The 20,109-nt window shown below is 42.1% G+C and overlaps 1 protein-coding gene across 8 annotated transcripts in view; it reads right to left on the reverse strand.

Moving 5' to 3' along the window:
* The window catches only part of MGAT5 (alpha-1,6-mannosylglycoprotein 6-beta-N-acetylglucosaminyltransferase), a 329,280-nt gene that overhangs the window by 26,663 nt on the left and 282,508 nt on the right, over positions 1-20,109 (reverse strand). For all 8 annotated transcript variants that reach the window (XM_058434333.1, XM_058434331.1, XM_032145644.2 and 5 more), the window contains 2 exons: positions 10,862-11,008; positions 574-690 (listed from right to left, as the gene is read on the reverse strand). In XM_058434333.1, the coding sequence (XP_058290316.1) occupies positions 574-690; positions 10,862-11,008 (264 nt within the window). The remainder of the gene's footprint in view (positions 1-573; positions 691-10,861; positions 11,009-20,109) is intronic.

Here is a 20,109-nt window from a genome sequence, read left to right on the forward strand (position 1 = left end):
CAGCCTCCTCTATGATTATGGAAGTAAACACCCCACCCTCCACAACCCCAGGTAACTCAGAGAGCACTCTGTGTATGGTAGGTACCTGACAAATATCTGTTGAATTGATCAGAAGAGGCCAGAAATGTAGTTACTGTTACAAAATTCTACTCAATGTTTAGGTAGAAAAAAACAAACAAACAGATGTTCTATAAAAACATTCCTCAGTATTTCCTTGCACTTCTCTCTCTTTCGTAGAGGAAGCAGGGCTATCTTTTCAGATCTTTGTGAGAGCAACATAATCAGGTCACTGAACCAAGTATGACTCCAGTTCCTGCTCCTGTGCCTGGGATCCAGAGTCATGTCTAAACGGTCTATAGAATCCATGCCCACATCAGGATACCAGCTCTGTTTCCATTTCACACAACATTCATGAAATCCCCAGGCCAAATCCTGGAGCTTGGTTATTTTCTAACTCCAGAGTTAAGCTGATGTGGTAAAGATCTGTTTACTAAAACCAAGGACCTATCATGTGCTTTGTACACATTTCAGGTCACATTAGAAACGAGGGAAAGTGGAATAAAAGAGACCGACCTTCTGATTTAAAATTGCTTTCACTGCATCCTCTACTTCCTCCTGATTGTTGAGGTCAACAGTCCACACATGTGGCCGCCCGATGAAAACTTCAGCGTAAGGATGCTGGGATGTCAGCTGGAAAAGAACCAAACTACTCAGTCTCACAAGCAATTTTTAAAATAACCTGTGCTAGATGGAGTGCTATGCTTTTCATGGTACTGAGTTATAATTGTGTAGGTAACAAGACATTGTGTCCTTCCCCTTGATGATCGAAACCATCCATAAGCAGATAACACAACAGTGATGGTTCTGTATCTTGAATCCCACTTGGAAATAAGATAATGTCACAAGCAGGTGACAAGGAAGCTGCTACAGGAGGCTTTAACCCCCAACATCACACCAAGAAATGATGAACAGTTTCTCCTACCCAGAACCCAGCCCCGAAAATCACCTGTTAATAGATCAAACCAGTATCTATTATCCTGGCTAAGACAGAAAGGTCAGCATAGACAATTACAAGAAAAATCAAGGCTTTTAAAGTCCCAGGAGGCTAAGTCATGGTGCATACAAAAGGTGATAGAAAAAAAATGACACCATCAGAAATACACAGAATTTTTGGGATGGTTTCAGGAATAATCATTAGCATAATATTCAGAGAAACAAGGAATGGCAGTTTTTGTCCTAAAGGGGGTTTTATTTTAAAAACAACGTGTGGTCAAAGAAACCAAGTGTGAACCATGACAACTCTGAATTCACGAAGTGTCCACTCTTCTTTTGTTTTTTTCCAAAGGGTCTTGCTCTGTTGCCCAGTCATAGTTCACTGCAGCCTCAAACTCCCGGGCTCAAGAGATAATCTTGCCTCAGCATTCTGAGTAGTTGGGACTACAGATGCGCACATCATGCCTGGCTAATTAAAAACAATTTTTTTTTTTTTTTTATACACAGGGTCTCTGTATGTTGCCTAGGTGGGTCTCAAACTCCTGGCCTCAAATGATTCTCTTGTGTCAGCCTCCCAAATTGCCGGGATTACAGGCACAAGCCACTGTGCTCAGCTGAGTCCATTATTTAATACAGCTAAATTTATCCCCTGATTTTGTTTCCACCTCTATCCTCATATCCCTTTAAAGTCATGTTGTAAAGGGAGCATTCTAGACACATGTGAGAGCATTTTCAGCTACCATAATAACTGGAGAGTGTTACCCTTAGTCTGTGGGTGGGAACCAGGGATGTAAGCTGCTTCACAATGTCCAAGGACAGTCCTGCACAGGAAGAACTGTCCACTGCCCACGAAACTTTCAAATGCCCTGCAGGGCTTTCACGTGGGCTTAGAGAATCTAGTTTTTTATTTTTTATTTTTTTCAAACAGAGTCTTGCTTTGTCACCCCGGCTGGAATGCAGTAGTACGATCTCAGCTCACTGCAACCTCTGCCTCCTGGGTTCAAGTGATTCTCCTGCTTCAGCCTCCTGAGTAGCTGGAACTATAGGTGCGCACCACCACGCCTGGCTAAGTTTTTGTATTTTTAGTAGAGATGGGTTTTCACCATGTTGGCCAGGTTGGTCTCGAACTCCTAGCCTCAAGTGATCCACCTGTCTCAGCCCCCCAAAGTGCTGGGATTACAGGCATGAACCACCATGCCCAGTCAGAATCTAACTTTTTGACAGTTCGAACATACATTGAATTATCCAGAGACATAATTACCATGTAAATGAAGCAATGTCTCTGCTCTGTTTTATCTGAAATGTCACCAATGGGCTGTCACCATTTCAGAAAGATCAAAGCAGCAAAGTCAATGCCACTGAGGATGTCAGAGTCTCCAGTAAAACATACCCACATTAGTCTGTATTTGGAGCTATCACATTACTGGCAATTCTGTTTATATGTGGGTATATGTAAACACACTCAGGCTTCACTCCTCCTTCATAATGTCAATTGTAAGTAAAAAGGCTGACCATATTCAGCTGAATGTTTCACTCCTTTTAAATAAAAACACTCACTGTGAGGAGGAACAAGGCATCATAGTGCCTGGTACAGCTCTTGGGTATGGGACAGTACAGTTCTTGACTCCATAATAATGAAATATGTATTGCTTTATTAGAAATTATTTTCCTTTTATTTCTCCTTTATATTTGAGTTAGAGAATTATTCCCTTTTGAAATTACACATGTAGGCAAGGTTATATAATTTACAAATTTCATCTCATATTTATAACAATAGGAAATATTGGGTCTGGCAATGCTGAGGCATTTGCTTTGGAGGTTAAGCTGGCTCTTCTCTTCTCCTCAGGCCTTTGCTTTGGAGGTCAAGCTGGCTCTCCTCTCTTCCTCAGGATACTCAGAGGGCTGGAGGAATTAACTGGCACCCCTCCATCTTTCCCTTAGCCACTGTTCTTTGTATCCTACCACACCAAGAGCATGCACGTGTTATTCCAGACAGGAAGCCCGACAAGTTGCTGGGCCCAGCACTGAGCCTCTGCTGGCTGCTGGTTATCTGGGCCTCTACCCAGCAGCAGCCCGTCATCAGTCTCTTCAGTTTCCCGCCCTTCTGACAGGTGCCCTCTTCCTCGGCTCAGCTCTATGGTCAGTGATGAAAGCTACAGACTCTCTGCAGGCCTCATGGAACTCAGGAAACTTCCATTTTTTTTTTCTCTGCACACGTTTTGAATTCAACACTTACCAAGGAAGCCCTAGGCTGGGCCAGGAGTCCTGCTAATCGCCTGCACAAACATTATTTCTCAGGTTTATTATGCATCAATGATGATTCTGAGACTGACAGGCGATTACATTTCCCCCAAGACCCCACAGCCGGAAAGGGGAAGAGCCAACTTCAAATCTAGGTCCTTCAACAACTTCCTAGCTTTGAATAAAAAGGAAGGTGACAATTTTAAAGGATGTCTTTGAGTTCTTAAGACAAAGGCCCGCACTTTGGGAGGCCGAGGCGGGCGGATCACGAGGTCAGGAGATGGAGACCACGGTGAAACCCCGTCTCTACTAAAAATACAAAAAATTAGCCGGGCGTGGTGGCGGGCGCCTGTAGTCCCAGCTACTCGGAGAGGCTGAGGCAGGAGAATGGCGTGAACCCGGGAGGCGGAGCTTGCAGTGAGCCGAGATTGCGCCACTGCACTCCAGCCTGGGCAACAGAGCGAGACTGCGTCTCAAAAAAAAAAAAAAAAAAAAAAAAAAGACAAAGGCCCAATGTAAACACCAGCCTTTTAATCCAGCTCTTAAAACTTGCCAACCTAAATTCAGGACTGAATTTATGCCTGTATTTTCTGAAGATGAGCAAAATATCACATCATTTTCATTTTGTGGCCTGGAGAACTAATTCGTTTTTCTGACGGAATCAGAGTAAGTTAAAGTTGCCATCAATGTCACTATTTAGTAATTTACATGTCAGCAGTCTCCCTCCTCTCCTGCCTTTTAAGGTCTCTGCTTATTTACAAGGTTGCTCCAAGCACTTGGAAAATACAAAATACTGAGCTATTATCCTTTTATTCCTTTTATTATCCTTTTATTCCTTTACATTTACTGAAGGTTACTTAACTTTATGAGTGAGGCATTTTGTGATTCATTAGTTCCCCTCTGAATGTTACGTTCCTTCTTGTTAATTTATTGAGAACCGTCTGATCTAAGATACTTCATTGTATATCAATCAGTAAATTTACTGGAGTATAATTTGTAAAAATAATGAAAATTTTATTAAATATGAGACATTACTTCAGAGTGGCTATTAAATCTCCAAGGAGAACATGAGTTCTCTTTATGGAAAACACACACGCACACACACACACAACCCTGAAGCCAGAGTATTTCTAATGGCTTAAAAAATGTCAGAAAAATGATCAAGAACCTACTCATATGTTTCCCAATATAAAGATAAAAATCCAATTTATATTAAAATGTAACCTGAACCAGCCACATTACTTAAGGCCTTGCGGAACTATTCCCCCTCTGAGTAGACATCATGGTTTGAAAAATGGTCCAGTGCAAAAATAAAAACAAAGCTAAACCCACATTTAGATATCCAGACCTTTTCTTCTCTTCAATTGAAGGCAAAGAGACATGTATGCAGTTGATATGATCAATTTAGGTGGATCAATTATTACTTAATATGAAAGATTTGTATGGGCAAATACTTTTGTAATGCCTGTCAGTCTCAGAATCATCACTGATGCATAATAAACCTGAGAAATAATGTTTGTGCAGGCGATTAGCAGGACTCCTGGCCCAGCCTAGGGCTTCCTTGGTAAGTGTTGAATTCAAAAGTTTTGTAATTATGTATGCTCTGGTTGCAATGTTTCCATTTGCTAAGGAAAAAAGATAATTTCTAGGGATTTTTGATTCTTAGAAATGAACCTGTTTACAGCTCTTTTCTCATTAAAAGCTTCTTTGGTTACAGGGATTTTGCGGACTTTTGTGAGCTGGCAGAGCAGGACAGGGTAACCCACCTGGCCATGAGATCAAGCTCACTGGTCCCTCTCAGTGCTGTCTGATGTTGCTGGAGGGAGCTAGATTTCAGATGGAACCTGCCCTCTTGCATAAAGCAAACTGACCTTCTTGGGGTATCCCTGACTTGTCAGTATTCATGCTTCTCAGGCTTGAGATCCGCTCGCCTCCTTTTCCTTTAAAGCACAGCTCCTCCAATATCCCCTTGGCAGCTAACCCTGCACATCCTCCACCCAGCACAACTCCAAGTTCACTCCCCTCCTGAATTCACTTAGCTATTTCTTCACGCACTTCCATGATTATGCATTTGTCTTGTAACTCTTTTGTATCAGATTTGGAGCTCCTGGAAAAGAGGAAATGTACATTGATGAATTCTCCCAGTGCAGCAACTGGTACCACCCTGCGGGGATGCATTAAACACCTGTCAACTCCCCTCTGCATCCTGCTCTCCTGGGGGAGCCTAGGACTGATGGAGTCATCTGTGTGAGGTCACTTGCTGAGCGACTGTTGAAAGGATCCCACAGTTTCTCTAATAGAGTCACATTTAAGGGCTGGTGGAATCATCTGAAGGGATGAAGGGACAGGAGGAACCAAATGGCCGTGTGACAGCTCCAGTGCCTATTCTCTTCTTACAGCATGAAGAATGAAAACCTTCCATGACCTCAGCAAAAAGTAAATTACAAAATGATGGCAACTGATAGAAAACAATGAAATGCTTTTCTTGGTAACTTCACGCTGGCTGATCTGATCCATGTTACATTACATCATTCACTGGGCAATATTCAGATTGTGTTTAAGAGTGTCCTAATTTTTTTTTTCCAGGAAAAAAATACTCAGTGGCCACAGTGTCATTAAAACCTTTAGAGTCAGTTTTAACAACGTGTGTCAGTTGCCAACTTAATCTCAGCTACTTTTGATTCATTTCCCAAAGGCTTGTATATAGAAACTGCAGTAAGAAAAGAGATGGACTTCTTTGCTTTCCGTGTATTTAAAAAATCATGAAGGAATCAGAAAATCACCATCAGAATACCACAGCAATAATTGTTGTAGACATGATCCAGTTCTATATGATACAATAAATACTGTATTTATTTGTATAGTATGTGATACTATACAAATCCACTGCTATATGATACAAAAGTTTGAGGATAAACAGGATATTCTAACATAGCCCCAAAGTATTACCCCTACCATAAAGAAAAGAGTAAAAGAGTAACTTCATAGTGGAGAAACCTGGGATCAATCAGTACAACATATTGACATCATATGCCCACTAACGTGATGTGCTGAGAAAGGTGCATCACTTCTCGGATATTCTTGCCAAAAATGCATAACTTCAGCTTTGACTGATAGGAAAATATCAGTCAAATCTAAATTGAGAAACAGTGTACAAAAAGCTAACCTGTGCTCCTTAAAAGTGGTAAGGTCATGGGTGATAGTGAAAGACTGAATTGGCACAGATCAGAGGAGACTAAGGAGACACGACTATTAAATGCAATGTGGGTGCCGAATTGGATCCAGGAACAGAAAAAGGATCTCAGTGGAAAAACTGGTGAAGTCCAAATAAAGTCTGTAGTTTAGATAATACTATGGTACCAATGTTAATTTCTTGGTTTTGACCACTGTACTGTAGTTTTGTAGAAGCTGCCATAAGAAGAAGCTAGATGAAGGGTATGCCTGAACTCCGTATTATTTTTGCAACTTTTCTGTACCAGTAAAATTATTTAAAAGTAAAAAGTAAATTCTAGCAAGTCTACTTGTAGGTACATTCCTCAAAGTATTGAAAGCAGAGACTCAAAATACTTGTATACCAATGTTCATAGTAGCATTACAATGGGCAAAAGGTGAAAACAACCCGAATGTCCATCAACAAATGAATAAACAAAATGATGTATATATATATTCAATGGAATATTCAGCCTTAAAAAAGTAGTGTGTATATATTCATAAAAAGGAATAAAATATATATATTTTCATAGAAAGGAGCGACATAGGCCAGGCATGGTGACTCATGCCTGTAATCCCAGCACTTTGGGAGGTTTAGGTGGGGGGATCACTTGAGCCCAGGAGTTGGAGACCAGACTGAGCAACATAGTAAGACCTTTGTCTCTGAAAAAAAAAAAAAAAAAAAAAAAAAATTAATTTGCTGGGTTGTGGTGGGGTGTGTCTGTAATCCCAAGCTACCTGGAAGGGTCGCTTTAGTCCAGGAGTTCAAGACCAGCCCAGTTAATACAGTGAGATCCCATCTCTACCAAATATAAAAAGAGTAGCCAGGTGTCGTGGCACACACCTGTAGTCCCAGCTACTCAGGAGGCTGAGGAAGAAGGATCACTTGAGCCCAGGAGTTTGAGACTGCAGTGAGCCATGATCACACCATTGTACTCCTCCAGCCTGGGTGACAGAGCAAGACCCTGTCTCCAAAAAAATAAAAAGGAAGGAATGAGATTCTGAAACACGCTACAACATGAACAAACCTTGAAAACATGCTAAGTTAGTGAGCCAGACACAAAAGGACAGACACTATATGGTTCCACTTATATGGGGTACCTAGAATAGGCAAATTCACAGAGACACAAAGTAGAAGAGAGGTTTACCAGGGATTGAGGAGTGGGGAGAATGGGGAGTTAGTGTTTAACGGGTGCAGAATTTCCGTTTAGAATGATGAACAAGTTCTGGAAATGGATAGTGGTGATGGTTGCAAAATACTGCAAATATGCTTAATGCCAGTGAATTGTACACTTAAAAATGGTTAACAATTTTAACCATAAATGGTAAGTTTTATGTTGTATATACTTTATCTCAAAATGTTAAACAAACATGGAAAATTACAAATAATATCTACAATTTGGGCAGAAGTAGAACTTTAGAGATTTCCTAGACCTAATTTCAAATGTACAGGTGATTTCGGCATAAAAACAGACATACAGACCAATGGAACAGAACAGAGAAACCAGAAAAGAACTGATTCCCAACAAGGCTGACAAGAATACACAATGGAGAAGGAGAGTGTCATCAACAAATAATATTTGGAAAACTTGATTTCCACATGCATAAGAATGAAATCAAATCTTTATCTCACACTGTCTACAAAAATGAATTCAAAATTGATTAGACTTCAATATAAGACCTGCAACAGCACAACTACGAGGAAAAAAAACAGTGCAAAAGCTTCTTGACACTAGTCTGGGCAATGATGTTTGGGTATGATATAAAAAGCACAGGCAACAAAAGCAAAAACAGGCAACTGAGATTGCATCAAACTAAAGACCTTCTGCACAGTAAAGGAAACAATCAATAGAGTGAAAGGGCAACCTATGGAACAGGAGAGAATATTTGCAAACCACATATTTAAGAAGCGGTTAATTCCCAAGTATATAAGGAACTCCTACAACTCAACTGCGAAAAAACCCAACCAATCAAATTAAAATATAGGCAAATAACCTGAAGACAGTTCTCAAAAGAAGACATACACAAGGCAAACAAACATACGAAAAAGTGCTCAACATCATTCATCATCAGGGAGATGCACATCGAAACCACAAGGACATAGCACCTCATGCTTGTTAAAATGGCTTTTATCAAAAAGACAAAAGGTAACAAGTGTCTGGCAAGAATGTGGTAAAAAGGGAACCCTGGTACCCTGCTGGTGAAAATGTAATGTGCTACAGCCATAAATGAAAAAGAAAATGGAGGTTCCTCAAAAAATAAGAAATAGAACTCCACATAATCCAGCAATCCCACTGCTGGGTATATATCCAAAGCAACTAAAATCAGTATGTTAAAGCAGTATCTGCACTCCCATGTACACTGCAGCATTATTCATAATAGCCAAGATATGGAAACAAACTAAGTGGCCTTCAGTGGATGAATAGATAAACAAATTATGTGTATATGAAATATTTAGCCTGCAAAAGAAGGAAATCCCATCACTGGTGGCAACATGGATGAATGTGGAAAATATTATGCTAAGTAAAATAAGCCAGGTACAGAAGGAAAATTCTGCATGATCTCATATGCAGACCAGCCTAGTTGAACTCACAGTTCAACTCACAGTAAAATGGTTGAACTCACAGAGCAGAGAATACATTCGTGATTCCCAGAGTCTGGTGCATGGGGATATGGGGAGATGTTGGTCAAAGTCTCAGTTATACAAGCTGATTAAGTTCTGGAGAGCTAGTGTGCAGCATTATGGCCATAGTTAACAATACTGTATTGCATACTTGAAATTTGCCAAAAAAGGAGATCTTAAGTGTTTTTACCATGAAAAAAATATCTATTTAGTATGTAAGGTGATGGATTAGCTTGATTGTAATGACTATTTCACAATGTGTATATTTATCAAAACATCAAGGTGTACACCTTAAGTATATTTTTTGTCAAAAATAAACAAAAAACCCGAGGGATGATTTACTAGTTTCTTTTCCACCCCAAATGCCAAAGTTTCAAAGAAGTCAGTCACATGCTAAAGCAGAGATTCCTAAATTGAGATATTTTCACTGCTGGGCAGCATCTTTTTAAACTTTTCAAAAGAATAGGTTCATGGCAGACTGAATGTCCCTGGTCTCTGTGTCCTAGCACTTCCTACAGCACCTAGCACACAGATGTACATTAAGTATTGCTGAGTTATAAATGAACAAACTGATCTCTTAATACAAAACCACTCCCCAAATGAAGAATTCAAATTTATTATTCTAGCAGAAGGAAAAAAAAAAAAAACCCACACACACACACACACACGTGTGTGCATAACCCTTGTCAAAGGTTATCTGGGCCACAGATTAACCTTTTATAGATAAACAGAGATCTCATTGATCTTCTATCTCCTTTGGCCATTTCACCAATGACAGGAAGGGTCAGAGAAAAATAACTCTCCAAATAATCAGTTCTATAAATTGTCAAGGTTTCTGACTGATCAATAAAAAATAACCATTGAAAATGCATCTTATATACTATTTGGGAGAGAAAATGACTCAGAAGGGTTTAAAAGTAGAACTGAAAAATGTATGTTTTATAAACTGTCCTTCTACATTGATATGCCATGGGAGGGATGCTAATCAATGTAATCCCCCAGTCAAAGGCCCTGAATGACAAGGATGCTGCTATGACTTCCCTTCATAAGCTGCCTGCAGAGCCACTTACTACTAACTACATAGAAATAATCAGAAAATCAATCTTATGGTTTCTTGCACACACCTCTTTTTGACCAGATGCAGAAACACCCAGCTTGATCACTCACACGTAGCTGTAAAAGACTTTTGTTTATTGCCCTAAACCAAATCCAACTACCCTCAATGGTGATTCATCACACACTGCAGATTTTCAACAGGATCTCTGAAGGCAATTCAAATGAGGCTTCTGTAAATGGTTCTAGCAATGGCAGGATTACTTCTTGGGATGGTGGGTGAAAAAAATCAGTCACATTATTTCAATTATCCAAGATACATATGGTATCCTGACGCTGATGGCTCTTTGAAAACTCCCACAGCCCACTTTTTATTCTCCAAAGCCCATCATGGGCAGCAGATTCTTCACAAATATCTGCTAACCAGTTGATCTCACTCCCTAAACTTCAAACATTCAGGAAGCCAGAGTTCATCTACAATCAGAGGCTAGAATGTCTGAGTTTACAATAAGCTGAAGTGGGGGTAGAGTGTCAAGATCCCTTACTTGGTGAAGGCAGAAGCAGATTCAAACCCTGCCCCTAACTCGCAAAGTGATGTGATCAGGTCATTTGTCTCTCTGAGCCTCTACACCCTCACCCTCCCACCCAACCATGTTAAATGAAGTTAATACCTACATTAGCACTCACTAAATAGCTATTATTCATATTATTCAAAGTGGAATAATTTTGATAGATGCTTACCTCTCTCAGAGTTGGCTTGCCAATGAAAAAGTCTGTGTTTTTGCTGCTTTTGGGTGGGTTGAACTTGGGATTCAGAAAAGCACATCCATTTGCGATAGCCTCCAGGGGAGCTGGGCCCTCGTAAGGGAACCCAAGTCCAACAAACAACTGTAAGACAGAAAACCACACAGCATATGAACACATCAGGCAGGACCATCAGGCAGGATGGGCATTCCTGGCTTGCAGGCGGCGATTCTGTGGCCCATTCCCGTGTGGACACCTCACTTTGGAAGGCTCCCAGGCCCTGGGGGGTGGGGCAGAGAGAATTCAGCTTACACCAGGATCTGAAAAACTATGAACTTTTAAAGTCTCCACAAAGCTACTCAACTCACTATGCTCTCCTCCACCAAGGAAGTAAAAAATTAAGTGTCTAGTGGTATCCACGGGGTAGGGAGGATGGAGTATTAAAAGAAAAACAACCACCACCACCAAGACCCAACAATAATCCTTCTGTAACTCACCAGGAGACATGACTGGAAAAACACTTGCTTAACTACACAGAAGGTTTCTTCATTGAACCAAAGAAACAACAGGCCCTTTCAGGAATGCTGGGCGGAGGGACAGAAAGGTCACTTGGAGGTTTGACTGCAGTTCAAACGGAACTGCTTTAAAATGATGGTAGGTCAGTAAACACAGGTTTTCATAATGGGGTTTACACTGGGGACACCAACATCTTGGTGTTGATTTTCCCCTCAGAGGGGAGAGAGGGTGCCGTGTTGCTGAATCCGCAAGGCAGCTGCTTCCCCCTCCAGCAGGCAAACCATGTGCTTCCCCCAAGACAGACCATAGATGGCAGCAACAACTTGCTCTCAGTCCTCAGAGCAACCACAGCAGCTGGAAGCCACGATGACAAAGGGGACAAGCTGCAGCTCAGTGGTGCTGATTTCCTGGGTCCAAAAATGAAATAACTGCTCCCAGAAGTGCCTTGGCACATACTGTCGCAGTAGGTGTACTTCACACTGCTGGAGCACTGCAGGTTGTTGATGGGCAGGGTCCAGGTCTGGGCTTGATGAAGCTGTGTCCTCTCTGCCCACATCAAAGAGCCTGTTCTGTTCCAGCCCCCAGGGGCACATTAAGTGAGAAAAGATAACTGGGCCCCAGGGCATCCTTTCCTTCTGCCATCACACAGAGCATCACCCAACCACAAGGCCAGGCATTGAGAATGAAGGAGATGGCTCAACTAGATTTAGCTGCAAGCTTGGTTCTCTTTTTCCCTCGGTCTTTTCACAGCAATCCCCTCCTTCTCACCAGCTTTCCTCTCTTAGCAGCTGCTCTAATTGAACGATCGTTTAGAAAGGTTCAGCTGGAGGGTGCCAGGCCCAAGCTGCCGGGCTGCATGTGTCAGGCCAACCCTGAGCACAGCCCATGGGTGACATACTGGAGAACCAGGCAGCTCCTGAATGAATTCTGGGGCAAAGCACTAACATCTCAGGTTTTCTGGACCTATTTACTTTTGTTTTGTACAGAATAGGGTACTCAATCTTTTTGGTTTTTTGAAAGAATAAATTTTCGTTTCCTGGAAACTGCGTGATCACAATGCCAGAGATGTCCACAGGGCAGGGAGCTGGGAAGAAAAGAAGCTTTGCGAGGCCAGCAGAGCCCCTAATGCTGGCTGGGTCATTTCCCCCTTGGGCAGCAGAACCACCAGAGATCATGGGTGGAGGGGGGTGGTGGTGGTGGTGAGGAAAACATGGTAGGCAGGAGCCTGGAAGCTGTAGGATGAACGGAAAGCTCTACTACCATTAGGAAGCTCCTGCTCTGCATCCTACTGTTATTATACAGCTAACAGAAACGAGATTGTCAGAGAGAACTTCTAACTATAGGGTGTGGCCTGGGCGTGTGGCTCAGGGGTGGGGGAGATCTGACTGCTACAGATGAAATGGAAGGAAACAGTGGGATGTACTAGTCCCACGACATCCCAGCTTTATGGAATATGAAGAATCCAGGGTTGTTATCTACCAGACTTGTGATCTCTGATTTGCCCTCTCCTATCAGACTTTGGAGAGGATGTGGCGGCTCTCCAGTGGAAAACAAATGATCTCTGTTAGGCCGTGGTTGGGCATAAGATAGCACAGGGAGTCCAGATCCTTCTGACTGAGGAGAAAAGTGCCAGAAGACGCAGATCAGGACCTCTGCAGGTTTAGTCAGAGAACCCATAGTGCCTCCTGACCTCTGAAAATCAAGGCCTGCCATGAAGTGTGGATACCTTCATCAACTCTAAATTTCAAAGAACAACTTTGGAGGAAATGCAAGCAGCACAATGTTTGTCTATTTAAATAGAAAATCTTGGGAAAAATTTAATTAGCTTCTTTAGATCAATCTGACCCCATTAATTAAAAGGATTTGAGGCTGTTGCTTAATGGACTTGAATGTGACCTAGGTTTAATTATATCTGAATAAAAATATGAACCATCTCTTCTGCCCTGTGGGCACCAGAATATCTCAGTATACATAAAATAAAAACTTTATTAACTTTCCCAAAGCCTCATATGTTTAGAATGAAGCCTAAGCAAATACGATAATTTCCTGGCAATGAGTTTTTTTGTCACACAATTAGGATTGTAGGAAATACATTACTTGAAAACACCAAAATAACAGTTTTTTTTTGTCACTTCAGTCAATAAGCAATTTTTTTTCTTGCTTCCTGTGTGCTTATTACCTGTGACATTACAGTGGAGATGTATTAAGGTCAAATAGCACATATGAGGTTTGAATGAAAACACAACAGGCAGAGAGAGTTCATCACCACCAAACAGCACTCTGTAAACTTCCTTGCACTTATGGTCTTGCCACACATTGGCATCTTAACCACATTGAATTGCTTTTCCCCTAATCTCCTGCTATTCTGCCTACTTACCGATTTCCTTAGCAAGGAGGCAAGAGACACACTGCAAGAATGTACGTTAAGTGCCAAGGCTTAACTCTGCTGGAGAAAACTGGCCATATTTTATTTATACTTCGCCTGGCCTTCAGAAGCCCAGAATCTAATGAGGATATTCCAGATGACAAAATATCTCCATGGCTGCAACTCCAGCTCCATCAGTGAGTATTTCTACACAGAGGGATTGTGGGATCTAGGATTAAATTTTTGAACTAATGCTAAGCAGAGAGAACAGATGAAGCACCATACGTTTTCTTCACAGTATAGGATTGGGATGTTCCAGTAAAACCACTCAGATTTTTCCCACTCTGTGAAAGAAGAAACAATTGTTTTAAACTGCTAAGTGGAGTACTTAAAGAATCTTTTAAACATGGATAAAGGGGGTTCTTATCCATGGGCTTGGTCAGTTTCACTCTTGATGGGGAACGCTGAGGATAATCATAAATAGGAAACACACAACACATACTTTCCTGGCCAGTTTTAATTAGCGAAGTTGGCATGGTGACTCTAGAAGGAAACTGAGCAATGAATCACCCCTGGTTCACCAAATGAATTGATGAATCCATTATTTGCACAAAGTGCCCAAAACAATGTGGTAATTAACAGCGCAGGTTCAGATTAGGCTTCAAGGTCTGGCTCCATCATTTCCCAGGTCAGTAACTGTGACACACTTCTAGATGCTTCTGTCTACGGATTATTTAAGGCCCATTTATAATCTATTCTATTTATAGGACCTTAGTCCAGGTAACAAGCTTGCTAAACCTCAGTCTTTTCATGTGTAAAATGGGTAAAACAATAGTACTTTATTTCATGGGGTTGCTGTGAGGATTACACGAGGTAGTACATGGAAAGGATTCATTCCAAGTCTTGGCACTTAGTAAGTGCTGGATAATCAGTCACTCAAGTTCAAATCCATATGTAACTTCACACAGCTGCATATCATGGCCTTGTATCGTTTAGACGGAGTTTAGGTGTGCAGGAGTTATGTTTGTGGGTTTTTACAAGATGTTCAGCACCTGCATGTATATTTGTGAGTTCTCATTGTTTCATAAAGTATCTGTACTAAAAAAGGGGCAGGGATATTCATCAGAAGAGAAAGATAAGAGATGATATGGTTTACAGTGACTGCCACTTAAGCCAGTCCCACGAGTCACATGCAATTATTGCTAAGCTTTGCTTGTTTATTTTTATACAATGACTGGGAATCATTCTATTAATGTTTCTGGTAATAGGCATCCCTTTTATATCTTAAAAATAACCCAGACAAGGGATGGGTATGAAGAAAACAATTTTTCCAAAATGTGATGCTTTCATGTAGCCCAAAGGGTCCCTCTCTGGCCATCTGCCTTCTTTCAGGTACCTGATGCTTAAGGAAGGGATAAACAGTGGCCAGACTCTCTTCCATCCAGGCTGGCTCTATCCTCCCAAGGGCTCCACAAGCCCCTGACTCACGTGACCTGAAGACTCTCTAGGGAAGAGCTGGAAGGGCCATGGAGGCCAAGAAAAGAAGACTCACCAAGCATGTTTATATGCCCAAAGCAGACTTTTGTCAGAGTCTGCTGCTAAACCAAAGACTACTTCCTGAAGACCAGCTGGCTGATTATGCCCAGCTACCTAAATACCGTTTCAGAAACAAAGACCCAAACCACAAACAATAGCATCAGGATAAAAAGTTCCCGAGTTTTGGTCATTTGAAAGCCCCAATATAAAATCAAATGCATTACAATTCACATTGTAAATTTATTAACTTGGAGATGGGGGAGTAGAAGAGTATTTGCATAAATTTAAACCTGTAGATGCTGAACATGTTCAGTTGGGCCAGCCTCAAGTGCTCCCCATTAAAAGTCCACTCAGGCTTCATCTCCTGGGAGGACCCTTTCCTGACCACGCCTCTCTCACCCAAATTCCACACCAGGACAACCCCTCAGCCACCAACACGGGAGGCAGCAAAACAGGCTTATTCACGACTGGAGCCTCAGTGGCTGCTTCATTAAAATGGTACCGTTTATAACAGTACCAAGATCGTTGGATTTTTGTGATGCAAAGAGAAAATACACAGAAAGGGCTTAGAACAGGGCCTAGTACACGGTAGAGGGGAGAGATAATGGCTGTTACTATTATGGTAAATCCCATAGGCAGGTGCATTGCAATAGCATGGAGGTGTTCAACTGTGACTGACAGTGGCTCCTGTCCTCTGAATGGGACTGCCCCATCCACTACATTGACTTCACAAGTCACAGAACCACATTTTACACAACTGAACTGTTGGCCCCACTCAGCGTGACAGTGAAGTTTTATGCTGGTATCATTATTTCATATTATGACTAGTTCTACCTGTGTACTTTCCACATTGTTACAGTTACCTGCTTTCCTCCTCCAGCATACCTGTATGCTCCTTGTGGGCAAAACTGCTTGAATCATCACTGTCTCTAGAATGGCTAGACTAAGGCCTAGAATATAGCTAGTACTTAATATTATACTTACTTGCGGAATAAAAGAATAAATACTGTGAGACTGGATCTTTCACGCAATCCAGTGTCTCTGTGCACAGACGTTGAACGTGTTGTATTTATTTGAGTGTAGGGATGCACTTTTGCTCTGAAAGTCAGACAGGTTACTGACTCATACCTCTGTACACTCTTCAGTCTACATACATGTGTAGATAAGGGGGAGGGAAGGAGGCATGGATGTGTTCCTACAATTTTTTCCCCATCTAGATGGCATGGGAATGACTTGAAGTATGCTCACTAGGATGAAACCTGCTTCAATTGGCTGCCTGAGGGCAAATGGGACCCAGTCCAGAAGAAGGACTGCTCCTCCTAAGGAAGCAAGCTCTTGGGCTATCACTCACAGGGCCTGGAGGTGGAGGCAACATCACAGACAGGCAGGCATGGGGTATCAGAAGGGTAGTGTCCCTAGCTGGGGAGATCTAAGAGATCTAGGTGCAGGGTATATGAGAACAGGAAGAAATCTCAGAGATCCCAGATGGTCAGTGTGTTTCATTTTGACTCCTTCTTTCATTCTTTATACAATCATCTAAATGCCTTTGATAAGCCAGGCACTGTGAATGCACCTGTGGATAGAACAAGAAAAGTCCCTCTGCCCTCATGCAGCTGCATGAGAGTCTGCTGCCTCAAGCCCTGGGTTTTTCAGACAGCCTTTTTTAAAGACAGGGTCTCCCTCTGTCACTCAGGTTGGAGTGCAGGTGTCCTCGGCTCACCACAACCTCAGCCTTCTGGACTCAAGTGATCCTCCCATTTCAGCTTCCTGAAAATCTAGAACTACAGGTAAATGCCACCACGCACAGCTATTTTTTTTTTTTTTTTTTTTTTTTTGGTATTTGTTGTAGAAATGGGGTTTTGCCATGTTGCCCAGGCTGGTCTTGAACTCCTCGGCTCAAGCAATTTGCCCGCCTCAGCCTCTCCCAAAGTGCTAAGATTACAGGTGTGAGCTACTGCACCGCACCTGCCTCAGACAGGTTTTGTGAGCACATCCAAGCTCAGTAAGAAGAGACATAGTTGGTGGGGGCAGGGTGGCACAGTCAGTCAAGAGGATGAGTCAGAGGGAGCACTGCATATTTGCCAGGCCTGCCCAGGTTCCTAGGCGAGTCCCACAGGTAAGCTGATAAGCTGACATGATGGGGAAACAGTACCGTCATGACTCAGCCAAGTCTTGGAGAGGTGAATGAGTGGAGGTCTGGGTACAGAAGGGGTACAGCGACAGTATGTGCAGAAGCCGTAGCTTTGCCTGTTTTCTTCCCCACAGCCAGAATCTGTTTTCAACTGTGGAAAGGACGGTACTGGTCCAGCTCACAAAGCACTCAGTGAGTTGCAGATGCAAATGCACTATTCAGTATCATATATGAAACAGGGAAGACTGGGGGAGGTGGACATGAAGAGGTTAAAACCAGGAAGATGAAGAAATAAGCCAGTTTAAAAGAGATGGAGATTTAAACCAAAAATAAAAGCATGCCACCCTAGTGAGTCCTGGCTTAAACTGCACTCCTGGGGTTTGCTGGACTGAATGACTTGGCTGTGGTCCTGTGATAAATAATTCATTTATCCAAACTTATACCACAGTTAGAAGGGTCTGCTAGATTCCAAAAACTTCCTGGCTCTTTTAGTCCCAGTATTAGTGTTATATTGATTTCCTTCCATCTTCATAGGTTCCCTGAAGCAAGAGGCTACTAATGACGCCTGCACCCCTAATGGCATGCCTGGACAAAATTCTGCTGAGCAGAGGGTTTCCTAAGCTTGGTGCAGAGATTCAAAGATGCCTTGTAATGAAAAATAATGAGTCAGAAGCTGATCAAGCATCAATCATCTCTCTATGTCCCTAACTCTCTTGAGGAGATCAGCCCTGCTTCTTTCGCCAGTAAGGGGTCCAAGAAGTGTGTGAATCCCATTCATGATGCAGACATTTGCTTCTCGGCAGCTCCAGTTCCCCATTTCCAATGTGGATTAGAATAAATCGCTTTTAAATTCCTCACAGACAGACAGAAAGGAGTCAGAGACAGAAAGGGTTATAGATGGAAAGCCTGACTGGTCTTTCATGTCATTATTTCAAAGCCAAAGGTTCATTCATTTTGGAGCCTGTGGCTGTGTGCCGCGTGAGAGGGGAGTCTCAGCAATATGCTGCCCCATCCTTGTCATATTTGCCAAATGTCTGAGCCATGATTCCACTCAGAGTATTTTAATATACTCCACTCAAGGGGCAGGCAATAGATAATGGGATCAGTGACATCCTCTACACGGGTCCCAGTTTTTCAAGGATGAACATACACCCCTGGTGCTCTTTAACTCAGGCTGCAATCCTTGCTCATTAGACAAGCTTGGACATCTTGGCCTGGGCCTTCCCTGCCTCTTTTCTTGTCCTCCCCTGGACATCAGTGATCTCCGTTTTGGCCTATTTCCTAGTCTCTGACAGGGTAATGGATGGTAGGTAAGTAAGGGTTCTTTTAAAATTTGCGAAGCTGAGAGAGACATTCATGAGGTTGGGTTAATAAAATTGTGTGAGACGGTAATGACATGCTGCTGAAAACCAGCTCTGCCAAGTGTTTTTTAAAGGAGCTTGAGCTCTTTCCACAATCTGATGTGGAGAAAAGTAAAATGAGGCAAATGGCAAAAATAGCATTGCCATTAAAGGGCCCAGACATTCTGATGATTCTAAAATGTCGGCCTAAGACAGAAGGTGATGGAAAGCAACTAGTGAGAACTAGACAACACACTTCACTCCTGGATAACCAAGAACAGTCATCAGACTACAGATGACCTTGGAAGGAAATAAAATCTTAAAACAAACGAGGTCTTTGGCCAATAAGCTAAAGAATTTGTCAAATTATTTTATTTGTGGCATCATACAAATGCCTTGGACATAGAAAGGATCAAATGCACTTACAGATGGAGAAACTGAGGCAAAGAGGAGATACACATTCTTTTGGCTAGTGGATGTCCACTAAGCATTCTTAAGTTTGAGTGTTTATAAGGACAGTACATCAAGGGGCTAGCCGAGCTTTAATTTGCAATTTAAAAAATCATGAGTTAGGGCCACCTCCAAGACTTGACCCCGGTTTACTGTGGGCAAGCCAAAACTCTCTAGCCTATTTCCTCATGTTCAAAATAAAGTTAACAGTAATATCTGCTCTATCTACCTCTTAAGGCTGTTGTGAGAATCAAAGAGGGTAGCATATGTGAATACACTTTTTATAAATGAAGTATCACATAATGATTGGACAATCGAGATTATGCCAAGAAGTCCACCTGCTCAACCTCTCTCCCCTACCTTGAACATGAAAACAAAGCGAGCCAGAGACGAGAGCTGAGAAATCCACTACTGACAATAAGCTTCCTTGTGCTTAGGACATACCACGAGAGAGATCCATGTGCCTTCTTCACACTTGCAGCCCTTGTACAACACCTAGCACATTGCGGCTACTCAATAAATATTTGTGAAATTCATAAATAAAAACTTATTAATAAACCTGAGGGAGTTTATCTAATACATTGAAATGCCAGCCAACCCTTCAAGGCCAAACTCTGGTTTCTTCACAAGTTCCTGAACTTCATTTGGTACTTCCATGGCAGCATTGCAGAAAAAACAGACCACTGGGTGGACTTCCCTACAGTGTCAAAGCAACAGGTCATCACGCTACTGCTGAGCAAAATGATCCTCAGGGGCTTGCCCAGCTACCTCCACCACATGGTCTGAACTCTGCCTCCATCTGTGCCAATCAGACCCTCACATCCCCTCATCCAATTTTACCTCCACTATTTTTCAACACTTAGACTAGCTGGGTTGGCTTCTAGCTCTTTTCTGAATACGCCACCTC

The sequence above is a fragment of the Hylobates moloch genome, unplaced genomic scaffold (genome assembly GCF_009828535.3).
Source record: "Hylobates moloch isolate HMO894 unplaced genomic scaffold, HMol_V3 SCAFFOLD_24, whole genome shotgun sequence".
Lineage (NCBI taxonomy): Eukaryota > Metazoa > Chordata > Mammalia > Primates > Hylobatidae > Hylobates > Hylobates moloch.